General features: G+C 31.5%; 1 protein-coding gene and 1 long non-coding RNA gene across 2 annotated transcripts in view; both read right to left on the bottom strand.

The window, feature by feature from the left end:
* Positions 1-10,212: 10,212 nt before the first annotated feature.
* On the bottom strand, positions 10,213-12,570 carry LOC132719794 (uncharacterized). Its single transcript, XR_009624272.1, has 3 exons — positions 12,509-12,570; positions 12,115-12,191; positions 10,213-11,045 (listed from the first exon to the last, which is right to left on the bottom strand). It is a non-coding gene; the product is annotated as an uncharacterized LOC132719794 (long non-coding RNA).
* A 2,404-nt stretch (positions 12,571-14,974) lies between these two features.
* The window catches only part of LOC132719744 (uncharacterized), an 11,987-nt gene continuing 9,366 nt past the window's right edge, over positions 14,975-17,595 (bottom strand). Inside the window, exons 15-16 of the mRNA XM_060703598.1 lie at positions 17,324-17,353; positions 14,975-14,987 (exon numbers count right to left, since the gene is read on the bottom strand). Of these exons, the coding sequence (XP_060559581.1) occupies positions 14,975-14,987; positions 17,324-17,353 (43 nt within the window). The remainder of the gene's footprint in view (positions 14,988-17,323; positions 17,354-17,595) is intronic.

Genomic DNA, 17,595 nt, shown 5'->3' with positions numbered 1-17,595 from the left:
AAGTTTGTTGTAATCGGTAGTTATCCTATGTTTGCCAAAGTGGAGTAGTTTTCGTCTATCAAAATATTCCGATTTCGATTATTCGAACCCATCGATTATTCGAAGTAAATTTTCAGTCCCCGTCACTTCGAATAAACGGGGTTGGACTGTATTTCAAAATCTTAGCATCTCTTCCTATTGCAATGTATTTTAGAAGAAACAACACACCAAATTTTATTAAATGATTCTTCTCTTGCAACTTACTGCAAAATAATTTTTTTTTGTATGGCATTAGTTGATTTTCATGATTAGGTAAATCCACATATTTAAGATCCAACAGAATTATATTTTGTCTGCTGTAAGATTATTTTTGAATTATTTTATTTGCATTTTACTTTTTTGTGTGCAAAGAGCAGACAGTCCACGAATTGAAAACCCCACGAAAATGTCATTTTTTGACAAAACCACAAAATTTCATGCCCATGAAATTAAGTGAATTCATAGTAGATTACCTTTCAGCATGTCTTGGGACCAACATTATTCACAAGAGAAAAGTAACTGTTTTCATGATCAATTTGTTTTCATTTGTGTATTTAATTTTTCATATTCAATAAATTATATGTTTTCTGTTAGCTAGAGTATTGTAAAAATATTATATGAAATAGTAACCTGGACCTCTCATACGTCAATCATCCAATTTTGGCAGTGTCTTATCAAACATATCTGCATTCCTTAATAGTATGATTAACATACGATCAGCTAAGAAGCAGTTGCAGATCTTACCAATGGGCAAACAACAATTGTAGATCCAATTAATATGATAATATTTCCAAAATCATATGATCATTGATTCATACAGGGAAATTTAACAATTTCATTATTTTTTTTCTTCATGTATTGTACTAAGGTGTAAAAATTCAATATTGTGAAATTATGTGTTTTGTGTTTTGTTATTTCATACAAACACATTCCATACATTAAACATGCTTTCCAACGCACTTAAATTATATTTGAGCCGTGTCATGACAAAACCAACGTAAGGCGTTTGTGACCAGCATGGATCCAGACCAGCCTGGGCATCCGTGCAGTCTGATCAGGATCCATGCTGGTCGCAAATGCACTATGTTGGTTTTGTCATGACGCTGCTCAATTATTTTATACAATCTAGCAAACTAATTTCACTATTGTTGCTATTGTTGTACTTTATTTTGTAACCAATGCTTATAAACGTTTCTTTTTTTATTTAAAAAAAATGTTTATAGCCTTATATTGTTTCAATAACACTCGTAATTCAGTCATAGCAGAATGAAAATTACTATACACATGTATAAAAATACAACACTGGAATGACCTATACTGTGCCAGTGTGACGTAAAACCCAATCAAACAAACAATACTCGAAATTCATTGAAAAGTACTTAACCATTTCTTTGGTTAAAATTAAATTTTCACCTTTATAAAATGGCAGTCTTACTAACTACAACAAATAATCCAGCTTTGTATCTTGTCATTCACAGACAGATACAGATGGGGTTTATTTGAAAGTTTTCTGTGTAGGCATACCATTAGTTGAACTTGAAAGTTCTGGAGTACTGTTTTCTGTGAAATAGTTAAAAGAACAAATAATTGTAGCTGTTTAAGAAGTCAGGTTATACATGTATTAAACATTACTATTATGAAAAGCACTTTTATGTGGAATGTACATTCAATATGACTGTATAGAATGAGGAATGTATTGTTTAATTAATATGTTTCTACTATATGTTAACTAATTATTTTTATGTAAGTTATGAAATTAATTCATATATACATGTATGCAAAAAGAATTTTAATGTTTTTAGCCTGGAGGTAACACCATGTGTTAAAGTTGTAGATAAGAACAGTTATTTAGTAACTTGTAGTCTTATAGAAATCTTAATGAAAATCAGTGTACATGTAATTTAGTATAAAATTATAATTGAATTTGAAAATGTTAGACATTAAGCAATGTGTAAGAGTTTCAACCCTTGAACTACTTAGTACAAAGTACATTTTTAAATAGCATTTCTCTTTTTTTTAGCTCACCTGTCACAAAGTGACAGGGTGAGCTTTTGTGATCGCTTTTCGTCCGGCGTCCGTCGTCCGTCCGTCGTCCGTAAACTTTTACTTTAAATGACATCTCCTCATAAACCACAAGGCCAATTTCATCCAAACTTCACAGGAATGTTCCTTTGGTGGTCACCTTTAAAAATTGTTCAAAGAATTTAATTCCATGCAGAACTCTGGTTGCCATGGCAACCGAAAGAAAAAACTTTAAATATCTTCTTTTAAAAAAACATAAGAGCTAGAGCTTAGATATTTGGCATGAAACATCTTCTAGTGAGTGTCTACCAAGTTTGTTCAAATAAAAGCCCTGCGGTCAAAATTGGCCCCGCCCCAGGGGGTCATTGATTTTCCCTATATGCATATAGTAAAAACTTAAAAAATCTTCTTTTAAAGAACTCAAAGAGCTATGGCTAAGATATTGAGCATCAAACATGTTCTAATAGGTGTCTACCAAGTTTGTTCAAAGAAAAGCCCTTGGGTCAAAATTGGCCCCGCCCCAGGGGGTCATTGATTTTCCCTATATGCATATAGTAAAAACTTAAAAAATCTTCTTTTAAAGAACCAAAAGAGTTAGAGCTAAGATATTTAGCATTAAACATGTTCTAATAAGTGTCTACCAAGTTTGTTCAAATAAAAGCCCTAGGGTCAAAATTGGCCCCGCCCCGGGGGTCATTGATTTTCCTTATTTGTGTATAGCAAAAACTTAAAAAATCTTTTTTGAAAAAACCCAAATAGCTAGAGTTAAGATATTAAGCATGAAACATCTTTTAGTGAGTGTCTACCAAGTTTGTTCAAAGAAAAGACCTGGGGTCAAAATTGGCCCCGCCCCGGGGTCATTGATTTTCCTTATATGTGTATAGCAAAAACTTAAAATCTTCTTTGAAAAAACCCAAATAGCTAGAGTTTAGATATTAAGCATGAGACATATTCTAGTAAGTGTCTACAAAGTTTGTTCAAATAAAAACCCTGGGGTCATAACTGGCCCGGCCCCAGGGGTGTCATTGTTTTTAACTATATGTGTATAGTAAAAACTTAAAAAAAATCTTCTTTTAAATAGCCCAATGAGCTAGAGCTTAGATGTTAAGCATGAAACATCTTCTTATGGGTGTCTACCAAGTTTGTGCAAATAAAAGCCCTTTGGTTAAATTGGCCCTGCAACGTTTGGGGGGGGGGGGTGGGGGGGGCCTATATACAGGTGAGCGACCTCAGGGCCATCATGGCCCTCTTGTTTTTTCAAAGTATCATCAATATTGTATGAAAGATCAATATCAGATCTTGAAAAGATTAAGTGTTGATTGTTTGTTTTGATTTATATAAAATAACTAATGAATTCAATTTTATCTTAAATCTGTCAAGCCATCCTTTAATTAAACTGATAAAACAAGTATGAGTGTTAATGTTATTATATTTCAACTTGTGTTGGCCTCATTGTTGGTATTATTATTAATATTTGCTTAATTCAGGCTTATAATCAGGAAACATTTTTACCATTGTAAAAGTTGCCTGTCAGTAAACTGACAAAACAGTGAAATATGGTGGGCATCTATGTAATTTAGACACATATCTGGTTTTTTGTTGTTGTTTAATTTTAAAGATTTAACACAGTCAAATTAAATTTTTTGCCTTTTGCACAATTTCTTTTCATAGATATTATTGACATACTGTTAACCTCTAATTTTCTTTGTAATGCAGGGACTTCTTTTTTATTTAAACAATCTTCTAGCGGGCATTGTTATGTAGGCTTTTTGCCTCATATATATGTAGTTCATATTTTAAATATACATTTAAAATAGTTGTTTAAGTGTTCGTGATGATAATTGATTACGGTAATTGTTATCGTAATGCATCAAGTCCTTAAGCAAGACAAATAAATTTAATTTTTAGTTTTATAAAATATTTTGCACATTATTTAAAAGAATAGATATATGAGATTTTACCTAGGTTATAACTTTATACTGACTTAATAAAATCTTGAAGGTAGGAAGGCTAAGTGGATGTTTGTTGGTTGTGATAGTTTGCTGGTTTAGCAAGATTGGAACATGATGTGTATGTAGGGGGTGTGGTTTGCAGAAATACACATATTCTGTCTTATCATTAAGTCTTACCATTGAAAGTTCTTGTTAATGAAAGGGAAAAAGGTATATAAACAAATGATGTAGACAGCAAATAGAATTAGAATCTGTATCTTAGTTACATGGTTTCCCAGAGTTAGCATGCGAAAATATATAGTGCACAGCCCCTGTTGTGTTACATTATTTGTATACTAGTAATAAGTGAAGTTACAAATTATTCTTTTTCTTTCAACTGGTGCTATTTTTATTTGTTTGTTTGTGTTCTGGAGAGAATATTGAAGCAACGTGCAATATGTTTACAGTATTTTAATTTTATTGTTGTTTTTATAAGTGGATATTAATTAAAAAAGCAAGATCAATATTTATAGAAAATTGCATAATTAGTTTGTAAATAGATGGCTGTTTCTAGAAAAACCAAATATATGGAGGTGTTTTGTCTTGGTACATTTAATATATATATATTATATAGATAGATATGAAGCATCTTTAATGATTTCCTTAATATATTTCATGGGCAGTATATCTGTCTTTATATGAAGACATTTTATTTTGTTCTTCTCTAATTTAAATGTCATCAGCATATTTTTTGACGAAAGAAGAATAAATGGCTTTTTTTTAAAAAGTCTTTGAAATTAAAATTTTAATGCTTTTAAAACATCGGTCAGTGTCGCAGATATTCTTGTTGAAATATGTCATGATAATGTCACATAAAATCTGTGCAGAAAAAAATGAATATACCAAATATTTGACAGAGATAATGATACATTTCGTGTTATTTTTCAGTATTTATTTTATATGATGTAATAATTTATTGTTTTTATGAATTAGTCATTGCAGACTGAAATTCAGCTGAAATGTTCTAGTACATGTTTTCCTTTTGCAATATTGTGTGTAATATTGAGTTGATCTATCAACATAGTGTATAGTTATCAGTAATATGTACAAGTCCACTTGATATATTTATATTGTGTCAGGAAATTGCTTTTCAAATATCTGAATGTTTAAGTATGAAGTCAGACTTAAAGGGACTCCACTTTTTTTTTTTGACATGATTTGGCTGGAAATAATTGTTCGAGTTTACAATGCTCCATTTGATGTAGGTCCATACAAAAATTTGTGTGAAAATTTCAGATCATTCGAACACTCTGTTTTTCCAAACTAATTATTCTAGTTGTGAAAAATGACACAAATTGAAAACTGTTGCAACCCTTTTCACTCAAATCGTGCTAAGAATAGCATAACAATATGATTTTCAATTTATTTCTTAGTTTATTTTTAATTATCTCTTGCATATCCTTCTGTTTTAAGTGTCCCAGTTGATCTATGTATGAAATTGAAAATTTTATGTTTTTAGTTTTTTAGCTCGACTTTTCTATGAAAAGGGGAGCTATCCTACTCGCCCCGGCGTCGGCGTTGGCGTCACACCTTGGTTAAGTTTTTCGTACCACCCCACTTTATTTCAGAAGTATTACAAGTATGGCTTTGAAACTTACCATACTTGTTCACCATCATAACCTCCATCTACAGACAAGAGTACATAACTCTGTCAAGGTTTTTGACAGAATTATGGCCCTTTTTTGACTTAGAAAGTGTATTGAGCTTGGTTAAGTTTTTTGTACCACCTCACTTTATTTCAAAACCATTGGAGGTATTGCTTTGAAACTGACCATACTTGTTTACCATCACGACCTTCATCAACAGACAAGAGGACATAACTCTGTCAAGGTTTTTGACAGAATTATGCCCCTTTTTGACTTAGAAAATACATTGAATATGGGTAAAATCCACTTATTGCCTTAACCCTTTGAGATATTGCTTTGAAACTTTTAATGCTATTTCACATCATTACCCCCATCTGTACGCAAGAGAAGGTAACTCTGTCAAGGATTTGTTTTAAAAATTAAGGCCTTTTATCGACTTAGAATCTTGGTTAAGTTTTTAGTACCAGTCCACTTTTTGACTGAACTGTTTGAGATATTAATTTGAAAGTTGGAATACTTGTTTACAATCATGATTCCCAAACATGTCCAGGAGAAGGTAATTCTGTCAAAGATTTTATTTGAATTATGGCCCTTAACTGTCAATGTTTTGTATTATAGGCAAGCACTAAAAAAGTCGAGCGCGCTGTCTTACGGACAGCTCTTGTTTTCACTCCAGTGGAGTTCATTTAAGTCGATGAATACTGGCTGGGTTGTCTTGTAAAGAATTCAACAACAAGTTAACCAATGTTTTGAGCATTTTAAAAAACTCGAATGAAAAAGCACACAGACAGCATTCCATTCTACTGCAAACATCCAGATTTTTTAATTTTCTATTGATTCAATTTTATCCCTATTATTAATGTATACCAAACTTTGATATTTCAAAGCTAAACAGCAAAGAATACAATGTTCTGGATCTATGTAAAAAGAAGAAAAATATTTTTAATTAACTTGTATATGATAACTTTTAGAGCTTTATTCAACTTCATCACCAAATTCGTTATCTATATTCTTCAACTGTATGTATAATGTTGTTCCTCTGTGTTCTTCTTTTGTTCTATTTTGTTCAAATGTCCTTGCCAAAATTTCTTGTTAATTTGTTTATATCTTTTGTTGCCAAACTTGTTATGTTGTGTGATTGTAAATATATCAAAAAAAGATGTTCTTGTAAAACTTGTTGCTTTTTTATTGTTAAATATAAAGTATACTAAGAATATTTCATATGAGCAATAAATACTCATTGTGACAGTGAGTAATAAATAAGGCTATTGTCAGTCCAACTTGCCCTGTTCCACTCCTTTTTAAAATGTTTTTTTTTTCAAGTGTAAGAGGAGGACAAATACATTATACCACTGGCCTGTAATGTACGTAAGCCAGGGAGTTTAAGGGATCTTTGAAACAAACAATTTGATATGGAAGATTTGGATTCTATGACCAAGATGACAAGATAGGCAGATGCTATCTAAAGCCACATATTTGTCAATGTTCGTCAATACACTTTGGTTAATGAAAAGGTTATTTGTAGAAAAGTGTGAAAATCTATAATTAGTATTAGTGACATTGACCCCTATGACCCCTAACTAATCCTGAAATATGAAGACAATTAAATGTATCTATCAGTGACCTTGTTCCAAGTGACCTCTAAATCCCACCTATCACTTAGTAACGGTTGACGTTGACCCACATGACAACATACTTCATCTAAAATTAGAGACCCATACATGGTATCAGCCCCTAACTATTTAGGGCATAAGTCAATAAATAAGGCCAGCTGTATAAACAGGTGTAAAGATCCATTTTTAGCACCAATGAACTTGACCTTAGTGACCTTCCTGGACAAAAGCATAAAACGCATTATTAAGTACATATTTTTTTTAAAAGGAAATGAAAAAAAGAAGAGTAAAACTATAATTCATACACTCCTGTTTTTCACTTGCCTCTACCACTGTGTATAGCGTTATTATAGTTCTTAGACATTGGATAGCTCTTACTGTTGAGCGTTGATCAAACTTCTTCAATATATTGTATTTAAGTTATTATATTGGCAAATATGATAAAGCTTTATAAGGCTTATAAATCAAACAGTTGAATTTAGAGTGATGGCCACCTGACATTGCACTTCCTCTTGTTGGTCTCTATAAACATGGAAAGTTTCAATGAGATAGATATTTTATACTCCAGACAAGCTTTATTATACATTTTTCAATCTTCATTAAGGGAAACAATAATAACAAGCAGTATAGCATTATGGTTTTAGAACACTGAATTTCTTCATACTGATGACTATCACTGGGTAAAGTTCCTATCAATTTCCTTTAATACTTTTCAAGTTATTCTTGGGACTGTTGTAAGCCAGAGGGACGAACGAACGGACGGAGTTTCAAGTTCCAACAGTTCGAGCTTTTTAGCTCACCTGTCACAAAGTGACCGGGAAAGCTTTTGTGATCGCTTTTCATCCGGCGTCCGTCCGTCGTCCATCCGTCGTCCGTAAACTTTTGCTTTAAATGATATCTCCTCATTAACCACTGAGCCAATTTCATCCAAACTTCACAGGAATGTTCCTTCGGTGGTCACCTTTAAAAATTGTTCAAAGAATTTAATTCCATGCTGAACACTGGTTGCCATGGCAACCGAAAGAAAAATCTTTAAATATCTTCTTTTAAAAAACCCTAAGAGCTAGAGCTTAGATATTTGGCATGAAACATCTTCTAATGGTTGTCTACCAAGTTTGTTCAAATAAAAGTCCTGGGGTCAAAATTGGCCCTGCCCCAGGGGGTCATTGATTTTCCCTATATGCATATAGTAAAAACTTTAAAAATCTTCTTTAAAAGAACCCAAAGAGTTAGAGCTAAGATATTTGGCATGAAACATCTTCTAGTGAGTGTCTACCAAGTTTGTTCAAATAAAAGCCCTGGGGTCAAAATTGGCCCCGTCCCGGGGGGTCATTGATTTTCCCTATATGCATATAGTAAATCCTTAAAAAATCTTCTTTTAAAGAACCGTAAGAGCTAGAGCTTAGATATTTGGCATGAAACATCTTCTAGTGAATGTCTACCAAGTTTGTTCAAATAAAAGCCCTGGGGTCAAAATTGGCCCCGCCCTGGGGGGTCATTGATTTTCCCTATATGCATATAGTAAAACCTTTAAAAATCTTCTTTTAAAGAACCGTTAGAGCTAGAGCTTTGATATTTGGCATGAAACATCTTCTAGTAAATGCCTACCAAGTTTGTTCAAAGAAAAGCCCTGGGGTCAAAATTGGCCCGGCCCAGGGGTCATTGATTTTCCCTATATGCATATAGTAAAAGCTTAAAAAATTTTCTTTTAAAGAACCCAAAGAGCAAGAGCTAAGATATTGAGCATGAAACATCTTCAAGTGAGTGTCTACCAAGTTTGTTCAAATTAAAGCCCTCGGGTCAAAATTGGCCCCGCCCCGGGGGGTCATGATTTTCCCTATATGCATAAAGTAAAAACTTAAAAAAATCTTTTTAAAGAACCATAAGAGCTAGAGCTTAGATATTTGGCATGAAACATCTTCTAGTGAATGTCTACCGAGTTTGTTCAAATAAAAGCCCTGGGGTCAAAATTGACCCGCCCCAGGGGGTGATAGATTTTCCCTATATGCATATAGTAAAAAGTTAAAAATTTTCTTTTAAAGAACCCAAAGAGCTAAAGCGAAGATATTTAGCATGAAACGTCTTCTAATGAGTGTCTACCAAGTTTGTTCAAATAAAAGCCCTGGGGTCAAAATTGGCCCCGCCCCAGGGGGTCATTGATTTTCCCTATATGCATAAAGTAAAAACTTAAAAAAATCTTCTTTTAAAGAACTCAAAGAGCTAGAGCTAAGATATTTAGCATGAAACATATTGTAACGGGTGTCTACCAAGTATGTTCAAATGAAAGCCCTGGGGTCAAAACTGGCCCCGCCCGGGGGGGGGGGGGGTCATTGATTTTCCTTATATGTGTATAGCAAAAACTTAAAAATCTTCTTTGAAAAAAACCCAAATAGCTAGAGTTTAGATATTAAGCATGAAACATCTTTAAGTAAATATCTACAAAGTTTGTCCAAATAAAAGCCTGGGGGTCAAAACTGGCCCTGCCCCAGGGGTGTCATTGTTTTTAACTATATGTGTATAGTAAAAACTTTAAAAATCTTCTTTTAAAAAACCCAATGAGCTAGAACTTAGATGTTTAGCATGAAACATCTTCTTATGGGTGTCTTCCAAGTCTGTTCAAATAAACAAATAAAAGACCTTGGGTAAAAATTGGCCCGGGGGTGGGGGGCCTATGTACAGGTGAGCGACCTCAGGGCCATCATGGCCCTCTTGTTTCTTTTATTTATGACATTTTCTGAGTTTCTAACCAGTGAAAATTACTTTCCATTTTTTCTACTAAGATTATGGACGGATTGAAACGGACTTGTCATTTTAATGTACTCAGGGCTCATTTCTTTTGTTATTTTCTTTTGTTTAATAGAGGGACTCGTAAATCATTGGCTGTTTGATTGGACAGACAGATGAACGGACAAGGCGGCAAAATATTTCAAATAGCAATAACACAGTCACAATTTTTTGTCTTTTATTCCCTTTGTTCTGTTTATTCAAAGAAGTACACAGATATAATGAGTAAATCTTTTGAATCATTTAGATTTATCAGTTTATTTCAAGCAATATAGATCACTACTGTCTTAAAATGTTATCAAAAATGATTTGCAGAGATGATATTGTTTTAAAGAAAAACAATTCTTAATATACGAACATCAACAAATTCTAAACGTTTAAAAGCGTTGCATAAATAAATATGATTCTTTGAATGCATTCTGTTTCAACAATGTAAGTATAAATTATATTGAAATTAGAAGGTAAAGTTTTGAAATGTATACGAATTGTAATTGTTATGTAAATGATGTAATTAAGCCAACCAACACATTGGCCATCTTAGATAGGCTTTATGAATTGTACTGTTATTTTAATTCAATCTTTTAAAAACATCTTTTAAATATTTTATATTTGTTTTTGAAACTATAAATACATATTTATAAAAGCTTTGTTAGTTAGCCAATCAAGGAAAGAAGTCACATAAATTATAAATTTAATTGTGTCATGCAGTGGTTTTATCGATATTTGTATTCAAATTTTATTTCTCTACTTAACAATAATTGGAATTACAGCTAAATAAAAATGTGACATTCATTTCAACCATTACTTATTAGATTCATTAAATGCAAAGAAATGTCTCTTAAAAACAAAACAAATTGTTAAGCCAAAAATAATTGAGTATAAATAATGTTAAGTACTATGCCGATATTTTTTAGTTATAGAAAATTAACATTATGAAAAATAGCCACTCGTCCTCCAACCCCACCATTGAAACAGTCTGTCCAAATTAATCATCAATATTGCCCGCATTAGCAGATGGGCAAGGAATATATCTGTAAGTAAAATATACAAAAACAACTAAGCATCATATTTCAATTCGTGTAAAGCATGTTAACGTGTTTTCAAATTCAAGTCTACTAACTTCTGGCACACATTGTTTACAATATTCAACATAGCAACGATTTAAAAATCATTGCAATATTTAAGTGCCAAAAATTAAAATAAAGTGATATTCCAACCCATGCGAATAATTCATTATATAGTTTCTTGTTAATGTTAAGACTTGGAAAAAAGAACGCTCGAACTTCCGTGTTTGAAACAGTAGCTTAAAATCAAATTGACTGAACATTTCTTGATGTACTTATTCATTTTATATAAAGCCGGTGCTAGGGGCGTGAATAGTAGCTTGCATTTACCAATACCATTCTTGAATACGCTGACTCAAACCGAGCATCTATCATTTTAAAATTTATCCTGCTGTACGCCTTTTATTTTTCTATTTTGACTATTTTTTTTAAATTTTAAGTGTTTGTTTCACTGTAAAACAATTTTGAAGAGTTCTTGCCAGACACAATTATGATACCTATGTTTGATCACTTTCATATTCTACACTCGCATTTAAACTTACACCGCGTTTTATATCCTGTTTCAGTTATTTGAAAATATTCACAAATAAAAATAACAGTAACACTTTGTTTTGTATGCTACTGGCCTTTGACGAGTTTGAATAATACATGTTTATATTTTAGTCAGAGCATGTTCAATGAAACACAGAATGTCCTAAGTAGAGTTTAAAAATATTAAGTTATGAATGTCCCTTAGGGCTAACCTACTATGTAGAGTTTACGCAAAAAAATCCAGACCATTTTTAACACATGATTCTCAAGGAGTAAGCTATATCTACTAAAAATATTTTGATAAAATTTATAAACGGTGAAATAATGTCATTTCAATAATCTTTTGATCGATTCTCAAAAATTAGTTGTGACGGAAATGGGCTCTGCTACTTAACGCTACAATATAGAATGTTTCTGAAAACCGAAAGTATGATATTTAGTTTAATTAATCAGAAATTTGATTTTCCAAAACAAGAAAATGATGCAAGTATATCATAAAACTTACTCAACTTTGACTTTAACATCACCTAGAGGTCTTCTTTCACAACAACAATCAGGATCCTCGGTCGTTGTTGTAGACATCTAATAAAGTCAAGTAAAGGTCATCACATGCAGCATGTATATATACCTTAATTAATTCCATTTACTTTGAGATAAATATGTTTCTACCATCATCAAATAATAATCAAATTTAACAAAAGTGAAAAAAGTGAGATTTTATTAAATATTTATTAAAACTAATTGCTTTTCATTGTAAAAAAATGCTGACTAGAATTTTACAAATATAAAATAGCAACAATAACTTGTGTATACGGTATTTATATATTAAAAAATAATATTTTTATCTCATATTTTTGTAACAACCGTATAAATAATACTTAAAATGTAAAATTACTCACAGTACTTGATGTTATTCTGAAACGAAAGAAATATAAACAAAGATGATTTTACATATACAGTGAGGTTAAATATAAAGCATGATAATATACTGTACTTATGAAGTTTCGGGATATCCCACGCTGACCAGGGATTGCGTATGGTTATGGCTGATAAGCTCACAAGTTTTTTTTACGAAATAAAATGATGCATTTTGCTATGCTGATGATATCTTCCATTTTTGTCAAAACTGAACATATCAGTAGGTAAAACTGTGTAATGTTCTACATTTTTTTGATAAAGTTTTATCTACTGTATACTTTAAACTAGAAATGTGTCATCATGCCACGGATGCCCCCGCATGCAGCCAAAATTTCAGATGGTGCATTAATTATTTTTTTCATTTTAAGTTCAAAGCCCTTAAAACTTTTCAATGTTAACACAAACCATTTCCACACAATGTTCAAGGCACTGAAATTATTCAGTCTTAACCTTTTAGAAATAGCATATTGCATATTTGTAGCCAAAATAATGGCTAAAAGAATGAGTGCTGAAACTGAAAGTTCAAAATTTTTCCAACATTCAGGAAAGATAAGTTTGTCTAAAATCATTGAACCATGACCAAATTCAAACTTAAACTGGTTATTCCTAAGATGTATCTATATTATTTTCAAAGTGAAAGGGACATAACTCTGCCAAAAAATCATCAAACCATGACCAAATTCGAACTTGACCTGCCCATTCCTTTGACATATCCATATGTCAAATTAAAGTTGAATATGTAACACTGTTGGGTAGATAATGAACAGAAACTGTAAATTTCATATTATTTTCAAAGTATAAGGGGCATTACTCTGCCAAAAATCATTGAACCATGACCAAATTCGAACTTGGCCTGGGCATTCCAAAAAAATATGTCAAATTTGAGTTGAATGTGTTGTACCATTGGGGAGATAATAAACGGAAACTGAAAATTTCATATCACTTTCAAAGTGAAAGGGGCATAACTCTGCCAAAAATCATTGAACCATGACCAAATTTGAACTTGACCTGCGCATTCCTTTGACGCATCCATATGTCGCGTTTGAGTTTAATGTGTTGTACCGTTGGGGAGATAATGAACGGAAACTGAAAATTTCATATTATTTTCAAAGTAAAAGGGGCATAACTCTGCCAAAAATCATCGAACCATGACCAAATTCGAACTTGACCTGTATTTTCTCATGCCATATCCATATGTCAAGTTTGAGTTGAATGTGTTGTACCGTTGGGGAGATAATAAACGGAAACTGAAATTTCATATTATTTTCAAAGTAAAAGGGGCATAACTCTGCCAAAAATCATCGAACCATGACCAAATTCGAACTTGACCTGTATTTTGTCATGACATATCCATATGTCAAATTGGAGTTGAATGTGTCCAACCGTTCTTAAGATAATGAACGGAAACTGATGATGACGGAATAACAGAAGGACGGAAGGACGGAAGGACGGAATGACGGAACAGGGTAACACTTTATGCCCCGGCCATTACATCGTCGCCCTAATTCCATAATGATGTAAGTCGTATTTTACCATTTTGAGAAAATCGAGTTCAAAGTTTTAACAGGCTATATCTTCACACTTACTTAACCAATTTTAATATAAAACACATCATAGTGTGCAGAATTATTTTAACTTGTACACTTTTAATTACGAAGAAGTTCCTGTAGATAGTTTTTTAAAAAATCAAAATAAAAGAAATGAAAAATCACTGAAAAATATATTTTATTGACAAAAATACAAGAACCAGAATGCTGTAATAAGTTACAGCAATTTGACCCTAAAATATCATTACATTTAGGAGTTAAAACAGTGTGAAATAATGACTATTTTACTGTTTTATACTGAAATTATATTAAATTTAGACGTAACTAAAATTGAATGCTTTAACGAATAGTCTGGATCCACATTTATTTAGGCACCACAGAGCATGTAATGTGATCAGGATCAAAACAGTAAATTTAGTCTTAAAAGTCAATAATAGAAATCCAGGCAATGCGGTGAAGTGTGAATAGCCAAGAACAGGCATTTTAAGGTTGTAATTGAACTCGGGCTTCATTATCTTATGACCATTTACATGAAATAGTGAGCCTTGCAAATGAACAACAAAAAAAAATATTGCTGATTTTGTAAATGTATCACATTGAGTTAAATAAAACGAAATCAAAATTTAGAAACATCGTCATTGTATTGATATTTACCACATTAAATAGCAAAACTTTTATCACATGATATGCTATTTTCACATTAACATTGTGCACTATAAAATATTTGGAATTCACATTTACTTTTGGTTTCGTTTATTATACCATTAACTCATTCCAAATTCAATTTTGAATACCTGTTACTTGCATACAAACAGCATGTTGAACACAATTTGACTTATAAAACACACAAAAATGTTTGAAAGATGTAACTGCTTCAACTTTGAAAAACAACATTAACAATTACTTCCTTTCTCTGCAACATGAAAAAGAATAAACCTATGTATTTTACTTTTCTAGGAACAGCATTACTTAATGTTTTGTTTTTTAAAAAAAAGAAAAATATGAAACACAACTCAAAGCTCACAAATTTTCAAAGATGCTACAGATCTGGATATGGTGTTTCAATGAACTACTGTACTTCAATTACTTCATATATTTATATATCAAGTGGCATACAACATCTTTACATACAATAACAATTAAGTATACGTTTGCTTTTAATGTTTTTAACTGAACTGTTTACATCAAAAACTCATTCGTATAAAAGCAATGCTCAATATCTAAGAGTTTCAGTCAAATATTAATTCTATTTTACTTCAACAAACGTTTGATGAAACAAATATGACAATTTAAAGTTTCTTTAATGTTTTATATGGTCTTAAGACTTTGTAACATTTTTCACAAAACCATTTTCTCTACGTTTCAATCGAATGACAATTTTTAACTAAGCATATTTTTTCTTTCTTTTTAAAAATAGTTTTGGTAATGGATAATTTTCAGTTCAAAGGTTCAAATCACTTGATAATTAAGTACAGGTAGTATTACATTACGAGTTGGAAGTAGATGTACAAGAATTATTTTTAACTTAGAAACTTAGATTAATTTTGCTTTGCATGTTCCAATTATTTAAGAAATTTTAGCATAAGATTATGTTGACAAAAAGGTATAGATTGACACCCTGTTGATTTATGCAAAATAGCTGAGTAGGTCAACAGGGTGGCATTCTGTTTAATAAGTATTTGTTGTGCAAATGACGTCTCTTATTCAACGCTAAATGGTGCATCTGAGACAACTCGGTCTCAGCTTTTAAACTTTTGTTATAGGGATATTATCAACTTTAACCCACCATATAGGCTTTGACGTTTGGACGTACTGTTTTAAGAACACAAACGAGTGATGTAGGACTGAACACTTCTGCCATTTTAAAAGTGTTTTGTCTTTCTTTCTATATGACAGTGGGTATTGTTAACCACTCTGGATTGCATAATGCCTTGGACAGCAAAACTTTTGATATTTTTGTGATCGTTATATGAAAGTGCAGAATTTTGAAATTATGAAAATTATGAAATTATGAATTATGAAATAAACATGATTAACATAATTTAACATCAGTTATGAGTGGTAAAGTATATGTGTAAATTTTATTCGAATCACTTAGCACCAGTACGGTAATTTGTCTTATATAGTAAAAGAAAAACATTGTACAAAATGTAACAATGGCAGTAGTATGTTTCTATTTGATGAGTTTTGTTTGTAAGTTAAAAGTATAAACAATCTTATGCAAAACCTGATTGTCCGTATTTAATGGTAACATTGATCAATCAATCATATAATCAATCACATATCAAGTTATTAACAGTTGATACTTGTGAATATTGAAAGTTTGTATCTATTTATCCGATTTCCATGCTATCCGAATTTCATAACACAGCATGGTGCTTTGAATTAAGCTCAAGGGTTAAGAGTAGTTATTATTTCTTTTTATGGTTTGAAACAGTTCAATAAAAAATTAATCCATAGATAATTAGATAACATCTAAAGCTAAGCACTTACATGTTATCAAGAAATATAAAACTTAAAATGCCATTCCTGATACCTTGAAAAATCTGCCATTTTGTCAAAACAGCATCACGTGACTAGAATCCTAACAAACTATTGGTTCAGAAGTTACGATATTATGGACTGTACTTTTATCACAATTTTTGGACTTACAGCACTCTGACCCATTCAATATATTGTTACAGGCAAGAACCAGAGTGATGTTGATCTTACCATTAGATAGAGAAAAAAATTACGAACATTTTGATACCAAACACTCATTTTTTTCAAAATTGGAGTTACGACACTCTGGAATTAGGGCGACGACATGGCGGGGGCATAAAAAAAACTAACAATATATTATGATAATATATACATATATTCTTTAATAATGTGACCTTTAAATGATTTGATTTGGATATATATGTTTCTTAAACAGACTTAGGTATTTTAAATTGAAAAAAAAAAACCCTACGTATACACAATGCCTATCGAACTTCATTAAAATATGATACACGTACATCACTATATAGTTAAAATATTTACTACAAACTTGTTAAAACATAACATTTAATTAACATTTATGAAGAAACAACGGATGACACTTCTTGTTAAAAGATGATCATATTCTGTTACATGACTAGATAAGTCATTTACCGAGGCCGTTACACTTCTTTTGTGTACAAATCGATTAGACAGTCTGCTGACTTTGATGTTAGAAAATTATATAAAAAAACAGATGAAAAGATGAATAAAAAGGAGACAACATACGTTGTGGAACTGGTTGAGCTTGTTGTTGTTCTATAATAGAAAAAAAACAACAACATATAAATGGTAAATATCAAGTAAAATACAACATCGGGTATTATTTGTGTACATCACACATATATATTATAATTCATAATAAATATAAATCCAAAGCATTGACATTATATACAACATTTTGATATGTTCGAAGACAAGTATCGTGATAGTTGTTCTAAGCTATAAAGTTGTCTGCATTAATTTTTTTTACGATGTAAAACTGCTGTAACTGTCTATTT

Source organism: Ruditapes philippinarum, unplaced genomic scaffold, assembly GCF_026571515.1.
Source record: "Ruditapes philippinarum isolate M1 unplaced genomic scaffold, ASM2657151v2 ctg821_1_1_1_1, whole genome shotgun sequence".
NCBI lineage: Eukaryota > Metazoa > Mollusca > Bivalvia > Venerida > Veneridae > Ruditapes > Ruditapes philippinarum.
The sequence above is the reverse complement of the archived record's forward strand: the minus strand, read 5'-3'. Positions and strand labels throughout refer to the sequence as shown.